The following is a 24,184-nucleotide window of genomic DNA, read 5'->3' as shown; positions in this document are numbered from 1 at the left end:
CAGAGATAATTTGGTCTAGATTAGCCAATTAAGAGAAATTGTTATCAGATTATTGTTTGTCAAAAGTAAAGTTGCGCACGTCTGCAAAACGCAAAATATTATATTTCGGAATGCACTAGACTATTGTACCGTACGCACTCACTTGCTATACTGTAAAACACATCTGAACGAAAGCTTTATATCACATTTGCGTATAGTTATGATCATTATTGATTTTATACTTCTTTAAAATGCATCTAATGTTAGTTATGTACGAGTTACTCTGTAAATCACTATATCTATACTTCTGTACGTATGTAATATGTATAGATATTCTGTGATCTCTCAGTTAACGCAAAGCAACAATGCCAGTTATGTAGCCGGTAAACCGTGCTTAATTGCATATGTACCACTTCTACTGTGTATATGATATTCCTTGTGTATATGATATTCCTTAAAACCATACCCTAGCACTATTACACTTGTAGTTTTTATTCGGCTGCCTGAAATGAATTTTATTAAAAATTTTTCCAAACGTTAAAAATTGTTTAGGCAAGAGCCGCAAGACTACAGGCACACAGCGTTTACCCAGCGAAATGTAAAAGTAGCAAGTACAGATGACGACAGACGGCAGTTACGTTGATTAGCCTAGTTTTTAGGGACTTATCGGTTGTCATTTGGGATTCAGCCCAATCTCTTCCCTCACCGTCAGGCAAAATGTGATGCTGATTTTAGCCTTTAGGCTTTCGCTGTTACGGCGTTTACATTGGTATTTACGCGTTTAGTTTTAATTTTCGTTAAGTGCTTCTATTTGTATTCATGGTTTGAGTTCTTTGGTTTACTGTGGTTTTGTAACTTCGCTTCACATAAGGTTTCCTAAGGGATGCGCCGGTTTGCATCCTCAGCGACATCCTTAAAGCGCTGGGATGGAGTACGAGGATCTGTTGAATGAGCTCCGTGATGTGGGTGATCTACGCTGGATTCTCTCTCCGCATGGTCCATCGCAAACCCCCAGTACTCCCTCGGAAGCGATAAAAGAGTACGTTTTCAACAGCGATCGCGTTCGCGACGTGATTACCCGGCTAAGCACGGCCAGTACTCCTTTATCGCCCGATGGCCTCCCTCAGGAACCCCCTACCCCCGACGCCCTTCGCACGAAAGTGCGAGCGATTCTGGATGAAATGGGCCACCAGTATAACATGAAGTATGTCCGTCTAATGGGCTACGTCCTAATTAAGGCGGTGCGGCGGATGTACGATCATGTATGGGTTAACACAGAGACACTTCACGAAATGCAGTCAAAATTCTCCGATCCCAGTGTCCCGATAGTCCTGATGCCTACACATCGTAGTTATGCGGATTTTTTATTAGTATCCTTTGTGGCATTTCACTATGCGCTGCCGTTGCCCATCATCGCATCGGGGATTGATTTTCTGGGGATGTTTGGTGTGTCGCAAGTGTTGCGACGTGCGGGTGCCTTTTTCATACGGCGTTCATTTGCGGATGACATTCTTTATCGCACGGTGTTCTCCGAGTATATCCAGGCCGTGGTGTGCGGATTGCAGCCGCTGGAGTTTTTTGTGGAGGGTACACGGAGTAGGAGTGGGAAATCCCTTTATCCGAAATTTGGTCTGCTGCAGACAGCAGTGGAAGTATTTCTACGCGGAAAAGTCTCGGATATTACCGTGGTTCCAATTAGCATCACATATGAGCGCACACTGGAGGAATTTCTCTATGCTAGGGAATTGTTGGGTATACCTAAGCCCCGCGAATCGACTTCCGGTTTGTTAAAAGCGCGGAAAGTGCTGGGGGATTGTCACGGGAGCATTTGGTTCCATATGGGACGGGGGATCAGCGTGCGGGACTTCCTTACCGGCAGAGTAGACCGGAGCTTGTATGGTGTAGTGCCGCGTAGCCGTATCGTCATGGATGCAGTGGACACCCCGTTTATTAAAGATCTAGCAATAGCCGTAATCAGGGAACAGCAGTCCAGCATTAAAGTCCACAACTGGGCTGTTCTGGCTACGGTAAGGTGTTTTGGAATATAGTTATACTTCTATGGATAATTAAAAGAATGCACGCTTTTATTCAACTGATCGAAAGCGGCAAGGATGTACTGAATTTTATGTACCTAAACGTATTTTGTTAGGTATATTGACAAATTTTCCAGAATGAATAATTTTTTTTATTTGCAGGTTTTATTGCATCGCCTACGGAAAAGCGAAACTTTCTTCGCGGTATCGTCCATTCTCCAGGAATGCAACGATTTTTTAGTGCTGGTTAGCCATACCGCGGCCGATCATGAGAGGCGGCAAGATTTTACTCAGGATTCTTTGACAAACTGTTTGCGAATTCATGGTAATGTGATTCGTTACGGAGCAGACACAACTGTGCTGGAATTTCAACCAAATCTTTTAAGCCATCTCGATGTGCTCCATATCCTCCTGGCACATTATCGGAACCATGCAGTTCACCGTGTGATAGTCCAGGCGTTTCGTGTTCTAGTCAAAAAAGTCAGTTGGTGCAGCGGTGATCCAGGCCGTTTTCTCTGTCGGTTGTTCTCTCGAGAGTTCGCTCTGGATAGCAAGAGCCTGGGCCCATGCGTACCGGTGGAGCCGCCCACACCCGACTACTTGTGCGCAGCTAAATGGAAGCCGAGTGATCCGCAGTCCCTACTAGAATCCATAGCGGAGCCTTTCCTAATTGGTTATGATATTCTTCTGCATGTGATGCAAAGCAGTTTGTTCGCTACACGATCTGTTTTCCGGACACCAAAGGAGTTGGGTTTGCTGTTACAGAAAGCGGTATGTACGTTGTTGGACATGGGTATTTATGGAGGCTGTGAAATCTTGTCATCGGATCTCATATCGAACTGCATTCAGGCGCTGAAACCGATGGATGCGTTGTTGGTGCGCGACGGACAGCTGGTTCTAAATCGTCGAGTGATTGTTGATTTGACCTTCCAGTTGAATACATTCATTCCCGTTGAAGCGGTTTTGAATATTACTGATACGGTGGAGAAAGCGTTTGGTCATATAGCGTTTGGTGCAAAAATTTGAGTGAGTTCTGCAGTGTTGTTTAATATCACGGTTTGTTCACTGGCCTTCTAATTTTTGGCAGTACAATACATAAATTGAACATTGCAATGGCATATGAAGCCGACAATAAAAATGGCGTGCACATTTTGCCGCTCGGATTTCATTTGTTTTGCTACTATTGAAAATGGGAAGTCCCTCGTATGTGAAGTGCATTTTCGATAAATAAAATGGAATTACGTTTAATGACGTAACTGTAAAAACATGTCCAGTGCCTGTTTTATGATTTACATAAATGATTGTAAATTTGAAATGATGGATGGACAGGTCACAGCCCGAATTATTATGATGATTGTTAGGAGCAGACTTCTCGAGGAAAGGTTGCCGATTGGTTTTGCAGCCAGTGAGTGTCGCCTGTCAGCCCTTGACCATGAAAATACCGTACGTAACTAGTAAACCCTCGGGATGCATTAATTTTGAACTTCCAAAAAAACGGTGTTAAGCAGTGGACCTAGGGCCAGTGGGTCATCCCATACGGGGTGGCAACTACAATATTCTGAGTCATTAAAATTTAATAGCTGTGTGGGTGGCGACACGAAGCCATTAAATGTAAGCACCGAAATAATTCAGAGCGGTATCATAGGTGGCTATGGTAGCGACGAAAGCGTAGGCTAAGCTGGCTAACTGAACAATATGGTTCGTGTGTCTGCGCCACTTTATGGGGCAAGCATGCGTCGCGCACATTTGGGTGCGGGCAGATGAATCGAACGGATGGTTCTTCGATTTCGGTTTGTTCATAACTGCAATCATTCAAACGTTCAAAAGGGCCGGAAAAAGTTCAGTTCACCAACACCAGCGTTCCATATTCATCCATTTGGATTTTTATTGTTTTCCCAAGCATTGGTTCGTTCTGGACAACAGGTACGTAACTTTATTATAACCCGAAGCCAAAGTAAAGGATAGTTTGGACAATATAGCAGAGAGTATGGACTATTGGGAAAATTGAATAAACTGGAAAGTTTAAATGGGGTCTTGCATTTTGTGATTTCCTTCCTTGCAGCTTCCTTGTGCAGTACAGTACTGCATTTTAGTGCTGATCTTCTTTATATGATGCCCTTGCTCCAGAATCCGTCTGTTTAGAATTTCGTTTGTGTTAAATGAAATATCACTGTTTTGGTAAAAGAACGGTAAAACAAGGAACAGATCTGATGAAAAAAAAGTGCAGTGTTGCACAAGTATGTTGTGTCTGGCTGCATAGTGATAACTGCATGCTCAAGTTTTTACTGTTGTATACAGTATAAGCGGGGTTATTCTACAAAATTAATGTAGAAATGTTTCGCAAAATCATGTATGTATGCTTATCTAGTATTCAATCTGGTATAACCGTATAACTTATAAGTATAGATATTTGTACCAGACACAATAGAAAATTTAATTACCAAATTAATGCGACAATACTTGTACGTACACAGTAGTGACAGACTGACAGTAAACATAAACTTTTTACGGTATGTCTTATTTTGTTATAGCAAAATGCCGAATGAGCAAGAAGAACATGCTGCCGAAGTGGAGTTTGCTGTTTGGAGGATGTACAAAAGAGGCATCGATCCGAAAGCCATCGCGATAAAATTGAAAGATTGTGAAATAATCGTATCACGGAAGTTCATTAATCTGGCCATTAAACGGTGCACTGTTTTGGAGCGGGAGGCAACGACGCTGCCAATGACCATCGAGGAGCCGGCTGGCATCGAAAATCTCAGCCAGCATCTCGAGGAGCAAAAAAGCATCGACGTGTTTATGCATGAAACCACCATTAACCACACGGTACACGCCAGCACATCCAGTGTGGGCGGCATGGCCATGGAAGAAGTGGAGGAGACTTCGACGGAAGCTAATCATGTCCCCCTGGGAGACAGTTCCGTGGATGAATCGACACTGACCAACGGCGTCGGCCCCACCCAAGTGGCCACCAATGTGGAGATACACGCCGACCAGAGTGACGATGACCTGGACATGTCTTCATCAAAAAAGCCCCGTCGCATTAAAACCACCGATGATCTGATCCGCCGACTGCAGGATGATTTCAAGGAGTTCCCGGAAACGAAGGTGAAAGAGCGGGCAGCCAAGTTCGGCATTGCTGTCGGCACACTGTGCCAGATTAAACACAATATTTTGAAGATGCCCAAAGAGTCAGGGAGGACGTGGAAGTCCACACCGCAAATGGTGGAGGATATTGCCGCGGATATGCGGCTGGAGCCGAACATGAAGGTCAAGGAGCGAGCACAGAAATTTGGGATTTCCGTGGGGACGCTGTGCCGGATTATGCATGATATCCTGGAATTGCCGAAACGTCAAGTGCAGCGTTCCGGAGAACGGCGAGCTCCCAAGAAAGTGAATAAGCTGGATATGGGATCCATCTTGGATCCGATGACGCTTGCTAGCATTCGTGAGGAAGCCGGCAGATTAGCGCTGGCAAAATCATCACGGTAACTTTCAGCGTTCAAATCAGGAACATTAACTTTAACTATTTTACGCACTCAGTAGAGCGTTTTATTTTTTCTTTCAAATTAAAAAGGTACTCCCGAAAAGTAGAGGTTTGTGAACTGTATAAACTATAGAAATTTTTCTAGAGGTCATGAAAATAATAAGTTATGTTATTTTTGCCTTTTAGAAAGCCCCGTACTCCGCGTCGCGTGCAAGACGGTGTTTCACCCATTGCTATCAAATCGTCTGGAGCACCGCAGTTATGCCAGATGCAGCTGAAGAACGAAGCCAATGGCCAGGTGCTGTTCCTTACGTTCGATCCTTCGTCTTCCTCTCAGCTAAGCGCAGACGTATCCGGAGCCATTCCCATAAGCGTAGCTAACATGGCCGGAACCGATGAAGTAATATGGGTGGTTAACTCAGGTCCGGAAGCGGAAGCCGCACAGACTATTCGCGTCTCTTCCTCTCCGGACAACCCAAACACAGTGGTAATTAATACCACGGAAGAATCCAAATAGTGCGCTTTATGTTTTACAGGATGTATATATATATGTTAGCGGTTAATTTTGTTGTATTGTATCATTCTTGCAGTTGCTAAAGTGGGTTGCTTAATTTGCTTGAATTCTCGTGCGATTTCTTCTGCTGGGTTTTAGAAATCTTTCTATGTCCATAATTATTATATTTGAATTTGCAGTGGACTGCTGTAATTGCAGACTTTGCGTTGCTTCATCGTAACACTGAACGTAATACGTGGGCTTGTGTTGAATCAAATTCCTGTTATGAAATATTTTGACTAGTCTCTAAAGCTCGCGTATGTGAACATTTCTCCCGAAATCCCAAAGCTTCGAACGATACTCGTATAACTATAATCTGTGAAGTGATAATATATTTTAGAGCTGCCACCGTAGAAGCGGAGAGAAGCTTCTTCATTTGAAAAGTTTGGTGTAGCAATAGCAGCCACCTTCATCCGTTTGTACATCGTGAGTGGTATTTCGTAACTTCACTTCCACCATATCATGCGCCGGCTCTTCAATGGTATCCATTCCTGGTAGAGATGTGGCCACTTTTCTAAACAGCTGAAATTATTTAACAACATTATTATTTACACTTTTCTAAGTAGACGAACAACTATTTAAATTACGAAAGTGCTATGCGCCAGGAAAATTCCTGGCGCATAGTCAATTTGCTATGCGCCAGGAAATTTCTCGCAAAATTAAAATGTGAGTGTTTTTAAGTTGTTAATATCCCTTTACGAAGTCTAATCATAACCCACACGTCCGATTACGATTACAGCCCGAGCCTTCATCAACTGTCACTTTAACACAGTACATACTAAATAGTGATCAACAGTGCTGGTAAGAAGTTTTATCAACTTGATGGTTAGATCAGAAAGGCTGCAATTCCAGTTGTTTATACGGCACACCGTTCTTTACATCAAGACGGACTTTATCCAGGACACCCCGAATTTTTTGAAACTGGTTTCCGTTTTCAATAATTTCGTTTAACCAGTTTCGAAATGTAGACTGTTTGGCATAATTCGCGCTTTTGATGTTCGCATTTTTTGAAAGGGCATGTTTGACGCAAAACGCTGGTGCATATACCCCACAATTACTCTAACCGATCTTTTGTTGCGGGACGGAAGGACACTCAATGTGCATTTCGTTTCCTTGAGTGCAAAGTAATAATGTATGTATCCAGGTTTACAGCTTAATACAAGTCCATCGGTTTCCGTCTAAGTGTGCATAGGACTCGCGATTTTTGGGATTAACCCATTCCAGTACCAACATGCAGGCCCGCGCTGGGGTTTTTTGGTAGGGGGGGGCGGAATGCCGCCGGGGGGCGGCGTTTTGGCTAAAATCCGCCGGGTTGGCGGCCAGAAACTGGTCGGGGCGGAGGGGTGCGGAAGGGGGGGCGCCATACTTTAAATTCGCCCCCCGGCGGTCAAAAACCGAAAAATCGCCGCCCCCACGGCGGCCAAAGATCGAAAAGGGGGGGGGGCGGCCGCCCCCACCTCCAACGCGCGCCTGGAGACCTGTGCTTCTTATTCCTTTCGACTGTCGGAAAATCGTGCATGCCCTGCTTTTTTGCTGATTTGTAAATTCGGCAAAACTGCACAGTGGTGTTTTTACTTTTCAACGCGGCCATAACAACACAATGCATTCCCACACATGCTCGGACTTGGACTTCTAAAACTTGGACTAGGATTTCACTTGGACTCTAAAACTCGGACTTCGCTTGGACTCAAAAACTTGGACTTTATGACTTGGACTTGGATTTAGGCGTTTCTCATGTCTTCTTACGTTTCTTCATGTTTTCTCAGGTTTCTCGGGTTTCTGAGGTTTGTTGGATGTTCTTAGGTTTCTGAGGTTACTAACATTTCATAGTTATCTAGGTATTCTTTGGTATTCCAAGAAACCTAAGAAACCTAAGAAGCCTAAGGAACCTAAGAAACCTAAGGGACCTAAAAACCTAAGAACACCAAAGAAACCTAAGAACACCTAAGAAAACATGAAGAAACATAAGAAGACATAAGAGACATAAGAAACGCCTAATTCCAAGTCTAAGTCATAAAGTCCAAGTTTTTAGAGTCCAAGTGAAGTCCAAGTCCAAGTTTTAGAAGTCCAAGTCCGAGCTTGAGCGCGGGCCTTCTGCTCGAGCAGTCGCAAATGCTTCCTTAGGTCTAATGCCCATCTAATGCCCATCACAAGTATTGCTGGTGCTCCAGTTCTTAGTTTTTCCTAAATACTGAGTTCTTGGAAAGCGTAGTTTGTGCTTTTTGTAATGAATCTCACGTGTTGTTATGCTGGCTGTATAAAAAGCACTTTCACCAAGTGACAGTATTCTGTTATTAATAATTTAAAGCGATAAATTTTAATTTTGGCGGCGAATTTCCGGGCGCATAGCAAAACGACTATGCGCCACGAATTTTCCTGGCGCACAGCAAATTGACTATGCGCCAGGAAATTTCCTGGCGCATAGAAGTGACCTTTAAATTATGATTCGATGCAAGACAACAAACCATGCAGATTCTGAAAGAACGGCGTTTATATAAACATACAATATACAAGTATCTAATATCTATATATGTTATAGTGCGATATACTGCGATATACATTACACTTACCTGTTTGACATTATATCCAGTCTTCGCACTGGTTTCGATAAACATGACCTTATGTTCTTTGGCTTTGGTTTCCCCATCTTCGGTTGAAACCTGGCGCTTTTCTGCGAGATCGGTTTTATTCCCAACAAGCATTATGATAACGTCGTTTCCACGCTCATTTCTCACATCCTCGATCCATTTGGACGTTTGTTGAAACGATGTTGCATCTGCTTATCATGGATAATAATCATACATATTTCAAAATATACAATTGTGCAATGCATAATTAAGTTTATAATTGTGGAGGCTTAGTTATTGTTCAGCACATGGAAATCAAGCGCTGTTCAAGTTTACAGCACCGGTACGTACGACGGCCGGTGTTTAGTAATGCACTGCACAAATATTATGGACTATGGAGTAAAGTAATACGCACTGCAAAGGCATAAGTACCACAAGGGCAACAACGATACAGGATGTCTATTACAGGACTTTGCTAACTCCGTTAATTAATTATCATGGGACTTACTTGTGATGTCGTATACAATAATAGCTACAGTGCTGTCCCGAATGTAGCTAGGGATTAAACTGCGGAAGCGCTCCTGACCGGCGGTGTCCCATAACTGCAATCGAACAGCCCGATCTTCCAAATACATAGTTTTGCTAAGGAAATCAATCCCGATTGTCGCTTGGTAGTTACTATCAAACGTATCATACATAAATCTCGTTATCAAGGAAGTCTTCCCCACTACAAAGAAGGTTTGTGTTAAATATATTCTGTCCAATGTCCATGCTCGATGCAAAGTTTTGTCCACACACCAGATTTACCAAGACTTGATCGTTTCGATGATGATTCGATCATATTATACCGGTATTCGACACGTTGTAAAATATTGCAGAAAAATTACTGACCGCTTTGTTCTCCAAGGAATACCAATTTGTATTTCCGCAGATGGGCAGCAGCATCACCAGACGACATTGCGAACAATAAATTTTTCAATATTTAATAATCACTAATCCGTCTAATCGTATAAATATCGAAAAGCAAGCTCTGACTTTACGGGAATCAACTCGACCTATACAATACGCAAGTACACGTGCCTGCAGCCTCAGCAACGATGATTATTTTATGTACAAACTCAAGCTAGCTACCGGGTAGTGAATGAAACGTCTCGTCGATGAAAAAAAGACAATGTCATTATCTTTGCAGGAATTTTCATGGACGTTTTTCGTATAACTACTGTCTTTAGTGCTTACAGTTAGTGTACTTGCAATACGTACAATATTTCGGCAATGACAGCTTAGCGATAGAGCCCTGCACGAGCCGAGCCGCTCGGCTCGGCTCGCGAGCCCTTCGAGCGAGCAGGAGCCGTTTTGCAAATTTGCGAACGAGCTGAGCAACAGAAGAAAAATTGCGAGCGAGCCGAGCGAGCAGGATGGTCAGGTGCGAACGATCGCGAGCCTACAGGCTGACGTTGTGCGAACTGAAGGAGTTTTTGCAGTACAAAATTACATTGACGGACCAGAAAACGGTCATAAACCACCGTCACCTTCGCGCTTCGCGCGAAGGGAAACTGTTTATAAACCAAAAATGAAGTAAGTTAAGTTAATGAATTACTAACTATTGAAACTCTACTAACATTTTCTTTGATCTGTGGGCACTCGAGACTAAGTACTTGATAGTATTCCCTAGCCAACAAAAGCAGTATTTGACGGGTTTTATTAAACAGTTACCTGATTCGTAAAAACAGATACATTTCAATTTTCAAACATTCTATTTTATTTACTTCAGGCTACATAAATCAAGAAAAGCACATCCAGTTGAAAATTATAGAAAGGTATTAGCGAAAAAATGAAATTGTTAAGAAATGGACTACCAGTATGGAGTCTCTGAACACCGTATTACAATTACTGTATTTTGTGAGTGCGAAAATTTTGATGTTACTTATTCGTGCAAAAAAATTGATACTTAAAATTTTTGCCGATCTCACGAGCGAGCCGATTTGCAAAACTAAAATTACGAGCGAGTTGAGCGAGCGGAAGCAATAGAAAATTCTAAAACGAGCGAGCCGAGCGAGCGGTGGTTTGGGCGCGAGCGAGCTGAGCGAGCAGAAAGTTTCAAAAAGCTGAAACGAGTGAGCCGAGCAGCAGTTTTGCTGCTCGTGCAGGGCTCTACTTAGCGACTAGCTTTAAACACGACGGAAGTGCCGCTATTGTTAACGCCCTGATGGACTGTGAACAAGGTATCGATAAGAGTGTTAAAGTAAGTAACATTTTATCATCCGTAATTGATAAATATTGCTATATGGTCAAATATAATTTTCTTCAAGACCTTCGGGTGTGAACGTATGTGTAGCATTTTATCATCGTTTCTGTAGTTGTATTTACCTGTTTGTACTTGTTCGGCCAGTATCAGCGTTTACCGGTTTAAAATTAACGTCGGTAACTTACAACGTAAACCACTGACCTTATCGATTATTGATAACGTCCATTATAGAAAATAATTAATAATGCATGCCGTAATCTTGTTTACGTCTTGTCGTAATACTCTAATATTGTTTAATTAAAGCTTTTTGCTGCTACCTGTTTGTTTCACTTAAGCCTTTTGCGCAGCAATCTTATTTATTTTTTTGCCCAGTCATCTTCTTTTAATATTTATGCATAGTTGCCACATCTATAGTTATATACGTGTTCACTGTTTATGTTGGAGCAGAAGCTAAAACCGCATAGTTTATCTGCAATATCAACATTACAATACATGGCCGCTAAAAGTACGAGTACAATAGGCAACATCCACTGTTTTACGAGGAAACCAAAATATATAATGGTCATCTGTTCAAGTGCACATGGTAAACCGGAAACATAATTACTACATTATGAAATCTATATTGCAATTTTCATTGACCACAACGTTATCTCAAGCCAGCAACTGTTCGTAATACAGCAAACTCTTCACGATTTATAAGACCAAGCAACGTCATAATAATCGTTACCACTCATCCCAGTACTTTATCATTTAAGTACCATGTAATCAGACCACTACAGTCATTAAAAATTACAATGAATAAAGTACTATGTTACTGTCAGGGCTATTTTAAAAGAGGGTTGCAATCTTTGTTTTGTATCATTAGAACTTCCTGGCCGTCTCCCGGGGTAACAAATTTAACACCAGCTGACTTGGATTCACCACCAGCTGTCAATTTCTGGGGTAGTCCTGTCTGATCCACCACCAAAAGCGGGGGTTTCATTTCCCGTCTTCCATCGCGTGTGGCGTAATAGTTAGCCGCCAACTTATCATGCGGTCCCGCTTTGATAATCGGGGGTGGCTGATCATTGGGCGCTGCACTTTGCTGGTCTTTGAAACGCAATGGATTATTCACCTCGCGTCCAGCGAAGAAATTTCGGAATACACGCACAATCCACGAAACATCCCGGTGTGCGATGGACCCGCGTGGCAGCGACTGCAAAGCGCGCGAGGAAGCGCTGGCCATTTTGAATTCGGCCAAGGACAGAACAGATCTAAAAAACAATGCGCGAAACTCAGGAACGATAGCAACTTTGATGTTTACACTTTACAGTAGATACGGTATTAGGGAAAAGCCACTTTTAGCAAGCTTGGTAATTCTGGGCGTATGTGTATGAGTTTTGTAGAGAAAAAAATCTAGAATTTTTCAGAATCTTCTAAATACAAGAAAACATAACGAATTTGATGCAAAAGTGATAAAACTACCAATACACGCTATAGCATAGGGTCTATGGGCAAGCACCAAATTTAGCCGTGCCAAACAGAAAAGTAACCAAATGCACACTGCCAGTAGCACCATTAGAACTCACTTCCGTTTGAGCTTATCCCGGTGTGCGGTAGCCCTAACGTCACTTATTAACTTTCAGACGATTTTAGGTCATCTTTGGCCACTTCCCAAAATTCAGAAGAAGCTTTATTTGCTAGACACCTGCAGTTTTATAAAAGTTTAAACCTAATTTTAACGTTTTAACTCAGGCAGAGACAGTAAAAAGCAGTCTGCCAGTATGCCATGGTTCGAGAACCTAACCGAGAAACACAACGTTCAAATGGTGGGTCACAATTTCGAAGATTCGGAAGAACTCGGGGATTTCTCTCCAAAAAGCTTGAAAAAAAATTGAAGAACTTCATATTAAAGATCATTTAAACTTGGTTTACTTCTACTTTAAGCCAGCGATTCGAAAGATAAATGCAGAAGAACGCTGGATTTCGCAATGTGTAACAGGGTCTACGACACTTTGCGCGGTTCGGCTTAGCGGTATTTCGGGCTAACCATACACCATTAGAAAGAGCATTAAATTTGCTATCTTATTGGTGAGGTTTTATTACGATCCAATCAGAAACCCGATGGGCAGGGCGATGGAAAGTACGAGCATGCAGTTTACGAGTACGAAGCACGGGCAACAGATCGGTTCCGGTTCAGAGTGGGTGAATATACACACACTGTAATACCGTATCTACTTTACAGTTTTCCTATTTGCTGACTGCATGCGATATGCGCTGTTACCATTGGAATGCCATTGAGAGACAACCAAAAATGTCTGACAGCGACACCAGTAAAAAACCTGTCAAGTTTTTTTATCTATGACCCCATTCAACAAGGTAGCTATAGCCTACAAGGCCCACATCCTAGGACCAAGAATCGTTTTGCCTCTGCAAAATACGACGTCGTTCGCAGATTTTACGTAAAGCGTCATCGTCACGAAGAAAGAGAAAAATATTCACAAACCTCTTGATTATCATCAACATCAGTTTAACACAGAACTAAGTATCTGCAGCTCAGAGAAAAAGCGAAGTCATGCCAGCAAAACTGAAAAGTGGAAACCCAGAAAGCCTAAGGAGTGACTTACAAATTGCACTTACGGCTTCCCGATTCTCACGAACTACGATGCACTCAGAATCGAAGTATGACAACAACGAAAAGGATATAAATAGTTATTTTCCGCAAAGAAGTTCTTACGGTGCACTTAGTACGCAACACACCTACTAATTAGCCAAAATTCCAGGAAAAACCGCAAAAGCCAAGTATCCAGTTTAAATGGTGCAAAAATTATTATCATCCCAGTTTGGTAATTTGTTGTGGTTTTGAAGTAGTAACTAGTAAGCGCTTATACATAAGTAGCAGCAGCACCAGTCAACAAGCTCGTTCGCCCTCAATGTGTAAAAGCTATGGTAAAAGTATTATGAGTGACCCCCTCCACGTGGCTAGCGGGGGTTAGTGTTGTTAACGATCCACAAAGTAACAAAATGAAAATTCATTCTCCTAGTCAGCATCGTTGTTGCCAGATTTCTGTATGTGATCCTCTCCCTGTTTGAGAAGTTTCGGTTCAGAACTGTTTTGTCTTTAATTTTTAGTAACGGGAGCCGGAGTTTTCATGCGTTTTTGAGTGGCCACTGCTGGATATCTAATTCATTACGTTTGCGTTCGGGACAGCTACCGCCGTGGCAGCATTCTTTAAGTTCCTAACCACCGAAAATGACAACTGCAAGTGAATATGGAAATCCTCTGAAGAAGTTTAAATTGGTTTTCCTCGGCGAGCAGAGTGGTAAGGCGAAATCTTAGATTCGGAAGTATTTTTGTTTGTGTTTAAATGAAGGAGTACCACCAGCTTCTTATGGCTTTTGGTGCACACTATGCAGGCTAATGCAGCATGCATTAATCTAACCGATAGCAGCACACTTCCACCTTACTGTCTTCCACCTTACTTCCGGTGCTTAGTCTTCGGATCATCTTATCCTTATGCGAAACAAAATTACAAAGCGACTTCTTAGGAGGAAAAAGGGAATTGTAAATAAAATTTTATGTATCATATTGGCAAATACGTTTTTTAATTTAAGCGAGGTGTTGACTCTTGAGCATTTCAGTGAAGTTTTTATTTTATGTTTGTTTTTAAAATTTTGGTAAATATTTACGAGTTGGAATGTTAGATGCTGGAATTACTTTTACCACTTTAGCTTCGTTTTAATTGTTTACGGTAACTTTGCTAACGGAATATTTTAGCGGAGATGCAACATAATTATCATGAAATGGAAGGCTGACAGCTTTAGCTTTTATGGTTAACTTTTCAGTAGTGTGTTGGTTTTTGTCATAAAGTTACTTCTTACAAATAATATTTAGCATGTTCCTGGTTCCATGTGCGACTGCGTTCTGAGCCAGTTCTCAGGCAGATTTAAAACCCGTTGCTACATAGTAAATTGTTGTTCTCTAAAACATAAAATGCTCCTGCTCTGATTCAAACTGAAATTAGAAATAAAATATGTAACTACCTTGGTTTTTATTTTGTATTTGCAGTTGGAAAAACATCTCTGATAACGAGATTTATGTACGATACATTCGACAATACGTACCAGGCCACAATTGGAATCGACTTCCTCAGCAAAACGATGTATCTTGAAGACAGAACGATTCGTTTGCAGTTATGGGATACAGCGGGTCAAGAACGTTTCCGAAGTCTAATTCCCAGTTATATTCGAGATAGCACCGTGGCGGTCGTTGTTTACGATATAACGAGTAAGTTTCAAATTGTACGATACTATAATGGTACGGTACGATGATAGTCGTAATACTACGTTAAGTAGTATGTACAATACATTATTAGCAACTAATTTATTGGTTTTTTTTTATGAATCGAGACGTATTTTCGGAAGCGTTAAGTTTACAAAGTACTCGTACGTAGAACCTTTTCTTGATTTATTTATTTTTCGTTGTGATGACATTATTCGAAATTTTATTACACATTGTCTTAGTAGTCTTTTCGTTCAGTTCAGCATTCTGTTACAAGAGATATTTTTGAAATTCGCATTTACCCCGGGATTTGCGAGAAAGTTTTCTTGTTTTATAGAACCTTTATAATGTATAAAGTGTGATTGACGTGTGTAGTAACGTCCTGAAGGAGATGCTTTACATAAATTGCACGGTGATCGTTGCAGTGATCATAATTTTTTGTAGATGCGAATTCGTTCCACCAAACGTCAAAGTGGATTGACGATGTACGCACGGAACGAGGCAGCGATGTTATTATAATGCTTGTTGGAAATAAGACAGATCTTGCGGAAAAGCGGCAGGTTAGCACCGAGGAAGGCGAAAAGAAAGCCAAGGAATTGAATGTGATGTTCATTGAAACCAGTGCTAAAACTGGATATAATGTTAAACAGGTATGGATTCACATCATTGAGATTACAGGTGCAGTTCTTTTTGTTTTAGCCTCACAACATACACAAAATCATTATACCCACTTTAATATGTGCTTGCTGACAATTTTTTTGGCCGATTTAGAATGCAGGATTTGTCCTAAGAATTATTTTCGTTTTGTTGTTGTTTCGACAAATAATGGGATACGTTGGCGTAATGCCGGTTTTCCTTTTCCGCTTACTGTTCTAAATCATATTACGGGATACGAATCTGTGATTAGTATTCAGCTGTTTTATTCGCCTCGGTCATTCTTATAATTTTACAGTTGTTCCGCCGTGTGGCTGCAGCGCTACCGGGTATGGATAATAATGAGGAGAAGAGTAAAGGAGATATGGTCGATGTGCATCTTGAAGATCACAAGACCCCCACAAAAACGGACGATGGCGGATGCGCATGTTGATTCCAGTGCGGCTTTGAATCTGTTTTTGTTATTTAATCTATTTGTCATGGTTACATTCGAATGCTTCTCGCAAGTTCCATCAAAGCGTGTGAATTTGAGGCTTGAGCTTTCTACTTGGTTTGTTTTGACTTTTCTTCATTTTTTATATATATGTTTTATAACTGTTTCCTTATGTGTACTATCATTTCGTGGTATGCGATTTGTAAACTGAAAAGAAAGGCACTGCAACGAGTCTGTTTATTTGCTCGCTATTCACACAATTACAAAGGTAGTTGAAAGGATGCAGTTTTCCACTCGCAATATCAATGCAAACAATCAATCATATTCATGCATCTACAACTGTTGCATCATTCCGCATTTTGCTGTTACAGTAACAAAACTGAAAACGGAATACTTTCCATTAGTGAGAAGCGCAGCACTGAAAGAGCTTCCAGTTCGCAGCGGCACAACTTAATATTCACACAAATTAAAACTGCGGGTACATTCCGGGAGGAGGTGGTTGGACAACCTGCATCACGTCGAATCCTCTCAGTTTTCTCGCAAGATAAATCCCTCCAGCAAACACAACCACTCCTTTGATCAAGCCCCTGTTGCAAACGTCAAGACTCAACTATAACGAAACTATTGAGAGTTGCACTATATCAATCTTACACGACGCGCAGTTTCGCTGTACGCACCATTTAAAAGGATCGTCATATATCTCTCGGAAAACAGCAAACCGTCCTTGGTACTTCGGTTTTCTGCTTGCTGGTGCATCACCACCGGGACCTCCCATGAAAAATCCTGCCATGCCGGGATCCATGTCGATGCGTTATAACAGGAAACAATCGAAATAAGAAAATTTCACTGAGTTTCCCGCAAAAAAATTACATCCACGCGTGACACCAGCAAACCAGCACAGATAAGCGAGATTATCAAAAAAGGGAATTCAGATTATGCCAAAAAACGTGTGAAAGATTTCGGGAAAATGAAAATCGGAATTTATGTAGGCAAATTGTTGAACTTGAAGACGTCGCCCGGTGGCGGTCGTTTTAGCCAGATTCCTGAAAATGAAATCTAACTTAAATAATTACTTATTTCCCGGATAGTCATAACTTATTGATGATCATATCTCCCACAGCAGTCCAGAAATCAGATATTTTTCTGGAATTCGGACTAGAGACCGCAAGATGGAAAAGAAGCCAACAATTGTCAAGAGCGCGGCAGCGAGATCACAGAGAAAGAAACCAGCTGGATCTGCTCCGAACAAGTGTGTTCGCAGTCTACAATTGTTGCCATGTTTTGAGCAGTGGGGGTCACTTGATTTGTAGGAATAAAGAAATTTTGAAAGCTGTTGAAGGCCGACTAGTCATCGAAAAGCGAACACGGGAAGTCGTTCTAAACTTGATTGAGGATGTTGTCTCTACGGAAGTGCTCCAGTCCGCTGTAGGTGTTCGCTGTTCGATATTTCTGTTTTCTGTTATGTAGCATTGTAGCTCACTAAACTCAGTAACGGTTATTCAGCGGATTTTATTTTTTTTACACCACGGTAGTAAGCAGCCGTCATCTGGTTTACGATAATTTCTGGTTTGCTTTTTAGGCGCGCTTTATTAGTGCCGAGAATTACCGCGATATTGTTGCTGAGAGAGCATTATCTGGCATCTGCGGATATCCGATCTGTTCCAACAGTTTCAAAAATACAGTACGCGGCTGTACACTTTAGAAAATTGTTCACGGGAATTTTATTTCTTTTTTGTTTCATTTAAAAAAAATTTCTCTTGCAGGCTCCCTTTCAGAAATTTCGGATAGACTCCAAAAACAATAAGATTTACGACATAAGCGATCGGAAGGTAAAATGAGAATGAATAATAACTGGTATGCATTTGTAAAACTTTAGTCTTTACCATAACTGCGCTAGAATTTTAACAATAGAACTTTAAATGTGTGTTACTTGTACAGTGATTTTTAAGTTAAACATTGTTTCTAGCTTGGTTGGTCCTTCGGGCACTTTTTGCTTATTAAAAAAAGTTTTTCATTTTTAGATTTGTTACGGTGCATTTCCGTATTTCTTTGGTAGTATTATTAACCAATAAGTGGGAAAAACTTATCGAAAGGAAATTTACAGGTTGTACGTACTCACTACATAACAATTTCACAGCGTTTGGGCTTTTTAGAATTACTGCTCTTCCGACTGTTACGCTGCCTCCTTGGTATATGAGAAACAGTTATCCGAAGTTCCTGTATGGTTACGAGAGAAGGAGCCTGTTGACAGTCCTCAAGTGTTGATTCCAGGAGAAATCAGGCAAGTACAGTAATTTCCCCGGTTGCTTTTCTATTTAGAAGAGTACGTCATTCTGTCTGGTTTCATTTCGTTTGCTTGGTGCAGAGGAGTTCAGGGAGTGGCTGTGAATTTGACGGATCCCGATTTGGACAGCTTGAACAGCGAAATTCAGCGTATGAAAGTGGAAGACAGCAGGCAGACCGAAGTAGCGGAGTGACCTGGAAACCCTCTTCTTGCCTGTTGTTTTCGTATCCGTGATCTCCAAGTTTTCATTGTTTTGAGTCCTGCTGGATGTGTGTTACGAGAGTTGTATGTGTAATTCACTGTCTCTGGCATGTTTTGTACGTCTTTGCTGCTTGGCGAGGGCTGCAGCGACGGGGATAAAATTCGTGGCAGATTTATGTTACTGGGTTAGTGGTGAACTTTCGACGCACGAAATGAGTGATTTTTGAGCTTTATTTTTTGTGACTGTGTGGAAGTGCTTTTTTTAAGTTGGATATTCTGATTTTACGTTTTTGCCGCTGGTCGGTCAGGAAATTTATTACCAAAAATGACGCCGTCTTCGTTATTGAAATGCGCTGCATTAGTGGTACGTGAACAGCTCGATAGTTAAACGTAGTTTTAGTATAATTTATTATAGAATTACAGTAAGTACTTTATCCTACAAAAGCAGATATTACTTATTGCCGGCTTTTACAGCAAGTTTTCGAACAATTTTGCTATTACTGGTTTTATTTCTGCATGAATAGAAACGAGCAGCATCTGACAAATTTCTGTAAGCTGTAAAACCAATATTCATATTGCAGGTCATGATTAGCGAAGTGTGGGGCGGAAATGAAAACACAACAAAACCCACAATACAATCCCGACAATTTGATGGTTTTAATCAGTTTGGAAATTCCGGAACGTTCATGGATCCTTGGGCTAGCCCACTGCCGGCATATCTTCGAAATGCTCCAGTCAATCCATTATCTCCGTCGCCAGCTCAAATGCCGGGAAGTGTTGTCACTCCAAAGCCTGCTGTTCCTCCAAAGGTTAACTATAAACTATCTGTTATGTGCGGAGCAGACGAGATGAAGGTCAACATGGAGTTTGAGAAGCCGTTCTCTGGGATCGTTTACAGCAAAGGTGAGTACTGTAATTCAGCGTAGATTTGCCACGCCACTGTTTACTGAAACTTTCCGATCTTTCCACTCCTCCTAGATTTTTTTTATAACAAGAAGATAACTGCTAAGTGATATGGTTAGAACTATGCTATGATTAGAACTGCTAATTAAGTGCTATGATGTTTCATGATCACGGTCACTGGCAAGTGAGGTCATTATTTTCGCGGTTGAAATTGCGGTACTAATAATCATGAGTCTAATTCATAAATAGTTGGAAGTCATACCCTTCTTTTCACCTTTGTGTCAGCTAGGTTGTTGCAGCATTATTCATAAATTTTCATACGATTAAAAATGGATTTTCAAATTTTAGGTTACTTTAACAAACCAAGTTGCATTTACGTTACCGGCAAAGAGAACCAGCGGGTATTCAATTTTACCATCGGGTACGACAGATGCGGATCCTTTACACGTCAGGCGCAAGCTCCAGTGATAATTCCATCTCCGAAGTCTGCAGTAACCGACTGGACAACGCCCATTCCATCCACTACGGTACCGCCGACCTCAACAACTACCGACCATACACCTAGAGAAGAGAATGCGCGGAAACTGGGAAGCACGACGTTCGATCGGGAATTCGAAGAATGGTTCGCTCGGAAGTATGGAACGACAACCACCATGGCTCCCACCACGACAACGCCCTATTACGCCCCCAGTACAGTGCAGCCGGTAAATGCCATCGTGTACCCAGTGAACACCATGACGAATTCTGTTCCGATGGCACAGCCAACCCCCATGATGCCGTATGGGCAACCCGGAATGGTCATCCCGCAGAATTTGCTGCCATCATCGCTAAGCGGTTACCGATACCCAATGCAAGTGCAGCAGCCTATGATGGGAAACATGTACCCGCAGTATCAGGGCTACGGCCAGACCAACCCCTATTACGCCCGCATGGGACGCTCCATGGAGGAGGATGTACCGGCAGAAGGCCTGCAATGGGTGGAGAATACTGTCATCATTCAGCAGGACCGCGAAGTGCAGGATGTGCTAGATGAGGCCAAGTCGTTGCAGTGTGAATGGCGTAATAGGTAAGTTCGATACTTCGATCGATACAGTACAGATAAAAGCAGAAATATCACAGTCTGTTTTATATAAATGATTTTATTCGTATATTACCGACTGATGATGTAAGCAGCACTGCAGCAGTACTACAGTTTTTTTTTCGACTTGCTTACCATTGAATTTTTATTGTAAAGTGCCGTTTTTTAGACATAGTTACAATTCATTTTATTGTTAGCTGTCTTTAGCAGTTCTGTGATGGCAGACATTTGGTCGAATCAGTTTTGAACGATATAGCAACAAGCTTTTGGAGGAAAGCTTTTGTGAATCATTATGAAGCATAGAAATTTTTTCAAATTAAGCTTACAAAACAGGCACATACAGCCGATACAGGTAAATGGGTTGTTTGGAGCATTACGCACCAAATAAGCTCATGAGATATTAGACTGCTTGCTTCGGCTCGCTTGGCTGGACATCCGCTGTTCCTTTCCACTTAGAGGAGTAGGGCGTATTGGCTTCGTTGAACTTGCGTACGGTTTCCGCCCACTCCGCAGCAAAATTTGGACGATGCAAGAGATCCCCTTAAAATTTCACAATTAGTTTAAATTTTTTTGAAGTGTTCCAAAAGGCACGTAGCGGGTAAATCGTTATCTGGTTGTCTCATACACCAATTAGTAACGTGAAGCTTTTGGTGTGTTTGCTTTGCAAATATGTATTTTTGATAAAAAAAAAAATTGATAAAAATTGGTAATGTTTTCGAACTTACAATCTTCTTCATCCGTATTGGACCATGTCTTAGCGGCTGGTGCTGGAGCGCCATAGGTCACAACTGCAAAGCACAGTAGGGTTAGAAAGAGCAAGACTTGAAGTTTGGATGCCATCGTGGTCGAATGCAGTTGACTGCGATAGGGAAACCTCGTATAATACTTAATAAAATAAAAATGTGCCGCGATGGTTCCAATGTTATACTACACTTTTATAATGATTTAGAGCGGGTGTTGAAAGTACTCGTATGTTTGCATTCTTATGCGATGTGACGTACAAGTACTCTTAGGTGACTAGAAAACACTGGTAACGGATTACCATACAAGCGAATATTATGGTTTCGATATGACTGTGTTCGGCAATTCAAATTGTATGCATATTTTGACGTGGTGGTAGAGCCGACTTTGTGAATGTGAAATTATTTAGTGTGCATACCATATTAGCAAAACGTTTACTGTTTGCAAATTGCGTGTTCTCCTTGATTGATTGTTACATAACATGTTTGTGAATACGTGAACCTAATTCTAAGATTTAAACATAAGTACGCTGTACATTTATACGCGTGCATCGTTTGAATGTTCTGGCATAATTTGTAGCTATAACAAGAAGAGTGTTTCCAATGGATATCGCGTGGACGTAGCCGATGTCGTACGTGCTTCCTTTCCTGGAGACTCCGTTGGAGCGTACATGCAGATCCGTAACGGTTTAGGTCCGTTGACCCCTGAAACCAAGGGCGTCGTGAAGATCGGTAATCCCCTCACGTTGGTCATAGCGTTAACGGATTCCGGCAACAAGTTCGACCTGTTCGTGCACAGCTGCACGGCCAAAGGGGAAGGAAAAGCAGCGCCGATGCAGCTGGTAGATGCCAACGGATGCGTGGTACGTGAGAAACACATGGGACCGTTTGTACCCTTCTACGATGCCAACTCCACGTTCGGAGCAAATCGTGTGACCTTTGCATACTTCCAAGCCTTCAAATTTCCCGATAGCGCGGATGTGAATATCGACTGTGCCGTAACGATTTGCCGTAACGCATGCCCACGACAGTGTTTCGGGAAGTACAACGGGGACGCCGAAGCATTGCTAAAGACATGGCGATCGGAGAATGGCCGTTCGTTGAATGCAGAGAAGATCGTCCGGCCAGCAGGTGCAGAATCGTCCCGGGAGCAGCGAAGAATTCTCGAGGCACTAGAAAAGAGTTTGTCCGCAGCTAATGGTCCGCAGAAGTTTGAGGTCAGCGTCAATGCCAAAACACCTGTTGGAGAGTCGCCCACTCGATTTCTGCAGCTCCGTGAAGTAAGTTGTAATCTTTGCTCGAAATCGATATTGAAAAAAATGCTCTTCTACCGGGCAACTTGACATAAGTAAGTAGTTGTATGGGTACCTAATTATACTGAGACGTTATATTAGTTAGTTTAGTAACCGGCATTGGAATTTCATCTTATATAAATTTCTTTTTTGTTTTTTCCAGCTTGATGATGATACTCTGGTTAATGCAACCACGCCCTCGTCCAACACCACCCGCTCCCATGCAGCTAAGAGCAAGCGGGAAGCGGACGCGACGATGAACTCCTCGGTGGTCGATTTGCGGAAGAAATTCATGGTAATGACTTCGAAAGATATGGAGCCGGTGGAAGGGGCCTCCAGTTTTGGTGGTCCGTCCAGTTTCCCCGATAACTTGACACCCAGACTGATTATGCCGGCCCTCACCACCCAGTCTCCTCATTTGCCCGTTTCTATTCATCCGACCGCTGCCACCATGTTGAATGGGACGGACGCGATGACTGTCCTCCCGGCAACAACACCTACGACCACCACTTCCATTCCGGCTGAAAAGATCACCGCTTCCCCATGGTTTTACGTTGTACCCAACGACGTGCATCACGTGTGCGTGCCCATGATAGGGGTCATTGTGGGCGGGGCACTGACGGTGCTGGTGTTGCTGGCTGTCCTGATTGCATCGTTTTGTCTGTGTTGCCGGGTGAGGAAACAGCAGCGGAAACTGAAGCAGAGCTTCAGTCCAATGTATTCGGAGCCGCGCTCCGTGGCTGTCAAGGGATTTCCAAATAATTTAACTATGCTGTGATGCTTTTGTTAGTTTTATTACAGATTGTACAAATTGTTTCTCATTGCACGCTTGCAGATGCGTTACGAAATTTCTCAATTTGTGAATAATATTAGTAAATTTTTATTATACGCAGTGCGGTGTTCTTTGTATCAGGCCAATGTTCGCTGCCGTATTACAAGTTCTTTGCGAATTTTCCTTTTGCTCTTAAGAAAACAGAACGTTTATTTTGACGGGTACCGGTCACGATTACACATAAGGTAATCACGATATACCTTGACATAATCAATGCGAAATACTGAAAATTAACATCTGGAATGAATGAATTACTGTACGTACAAATGTGTTAGTGAAAGCAAAACCTATACGGTCATCACTAAAAACAACAAACAATCGAGTTACTAGAACAAGCGTTTACATTTTAGATCCGTTTCCGACACTTTTCGTAGTTCCGGTTTTGTCTCGTTTTCTCGTAGTATTTTGTAGGCTGTCCTTGCTCCATACAGAATGTGCTGCCGTATGACAAAAATTCTTAATGACGGGCCAAAAAGTGGATTTGTGTAAATGGTACACTTTCGTTTGTTTGTCACAATTCCGAAGCCATGTGAAGGTTCACTTGTGACCTAGAACTTCAGTTCCGATGACATCGATGTCACTTGTTGCTGATCCGTTTACATGAATAACTCTGACTTACAGCAGCCATTTGCAATATTCCTC

General features: G+C 42.0%; 7 protein-coding genes across 9 annotated transcripts; 5 read left to right on the top strand and 2 right to left on the bottom strand.

Annotated features, from left to right (window-relative positions):
• Positions 1–115: 115 nt before the first annotated feature.
• On the top strand, positions 116–3,210 carry LOC129594201 (dihydroxyacetone phosphate acyltransferase-like). The gene is made up of 3 exons (XM_055490812.1): positions 116–288; positions 639–2,006; positions 2,175–3,210. The coding sequence occupies exons 2-3, from the start codon at positions 906–908 to the stop codon at positions 3,036–3,038; spliced, it is 1,965 nt and encodes a 654-aa protein (XP_055346787.1). The 5' UTR covers positions 116–288; positions 639–905; the 3' UTR covers positions 3,039–3,210.
• Positions 3,211–3,815: 605 nt separating this feature from the next.
• On the top strand, positions 3,816–6,346 carry LOC129595810 (uncharacterized). The gene is made up of 3 exons (XM_055492923.1): positions 3,816–3,935; positions 4,544–5,500; positions 5,686–6,346. Exons 2-3 carry the CDS (start codon positions 4,548–4,550, stop codon positions 6,014–6,016), a joined length of 1,284 nt encoding a protein of 427 aa, XP_055348898.1. The 5' UTR covers positions 3,816–3,935; positions 4,544–4,547; the 3' UTR covers positions 6,017–6,346.
• LOC129595818 (ras-related protein Rab6-like) lies at positions 6,202–9,870 on the bottom strand. 3 transcript variants are annotated; one of them, XM_055492953.1, is made up of 4 exons: positions 9,511–9,870; positions 9,128–9,346; positions 8,623–8,831; positions 6,202–6,566 (listed from the first exon to the last, which is right to left on the bottom strand). In XM_055492953.1, exons 1-4 carry the CDS (start codon positions 9,575–9,577, stop codon positions 6,528–6,530), a joined length of 534 nt encoding a protein of 177 aa, XP_055348928.1. In that variant the 5' UTR covers positions 9,578–9,870; the 3' UTR covers positions 6,202–6,527. The 3 variants fall into 3 exon arrangements, with proteins under 3 accessions (XP_055348928.1, XP_055348910.1, XP_055348919.1); XM_055492935.1 differs by having other exon boundaries at positions 6,219–6,574; XM_055492944.1 differs by having other exon boundaries at positions 6,223–6,574; positions 8,623–8,828.
• Positions 9,871–13,780: 3,910 nt separating this feature from the next.
• Positions 13,781–16,443, top strand: LOC129595833 (ras-related protein Rab6). The gene is made up of 5 exons (XM_055492966.1): positions 13,781–13,912; positions 13,976–14,166; positions 14,913–15,131; positions 15,570–15,775; positions 16,078–16,443. The coding sequence occupies exons 2-5, from the start codon at positions 14,097–14,099 to the stop codon at positions 16,210–16,212; spliced, it is 630 nt and encodes a 209-aa protein (XP_055348941.1). The 5' UTR covers positions 13,781–13,912; positions 13,976–14,096; the 3' UTR covers positions 16,213–16,443.
• LOC129595854 (uncharacterized) lies at positions 16,433–17,182 on the bottom strand. Its single transcript, XM_055492988.1, has 2 exons — positions 16,890–17,182; positions 16,433–16,799 (listed from the first exon to the last, which is right to left on the bottom strand). Exons 1-2 carry the CDS (start codon positions 17,012–17,014, stop codon positions 16,679–16,681), a joined length of 246 nt encoding a protein of 81 aa, XP_055348963.1. The 5' UTR covers positions 17,015–17,182; the 3' UTR covers positions 16,433–16,678.
• An 80-nt stretch (positions 17,183–17,262) lies between these two features.
• Positions 17,263–18,977, top strand: LOC129595843 (putative RNA polymerase II subunit B1 CTD phosphatase RPAP2 homolog). The gene is made up of 6 exons (XM_055492977.1): positions 17,263–17,461; positions 17,523–17,637; positions 17,792–17,893; positions 17,976–18,041; positions 18,366–18,493; positions 18,578–18,977. The coding sequence occupies exons 1-6, from the start codon at positions 17,382–17,384 to the stop codon at positions 18,687–18,689; spliced, it is 603 nt and encodes a 200-aa protein (XP_055348952.1). The 5' UTR covers positions 17,263–17,381; the 3' UTR covers positions 18,690–18,977.
• On the top strand, positions 18,938–23,687 carry LOC129595800 (uncharacterized). Its single transcript, XM_055492913.1, has 5 exons — positions 18,938–19,061; positions 19,279–19,600; positions 19,949–20,666; positions 21,999–22,698; positions 22,874–23,687. The coding sequence occupies exons 1-5, from the start codon at positions 19,023–19,025 to the stop codon at positions 23,486–23,488; spliced, it is 2,394 nt and encodes a 797-aa protein (XP_055348888.1). The 5' UTR covers positions 18,938–19,022; the 3' UTR covers positions 23,489–23,687.
• The last annotated feature ends 497 nt before the right edge of the window (positions 23,688–24,184 follow it).

Source organism: Paramacrobiotus metropolitanus, unplaced genomic scaffold (genome assembly GCF_019649055.1).
Source record: "Paramacrobiotus metropolitanus isolate TYO unplaced genomic scaffold, Prichtersi_v1.0 Parri_scaffold0000003, whole genome shotgun sequence".
NCBI classification, from domain to species: domain Eukaryota; kingdom Metazoa; phylum Tardigrada; class Eutardigrada; order Parachela; family Macrobiotidae; genus Paramacrobiotus; species Paramacrobiotus metropolitanus.
The sequence above is the reverse complement of the archived record's forward strand: the minus strand, read 5'-3'. Positions and strand labels throughout refer to the sequence as shown.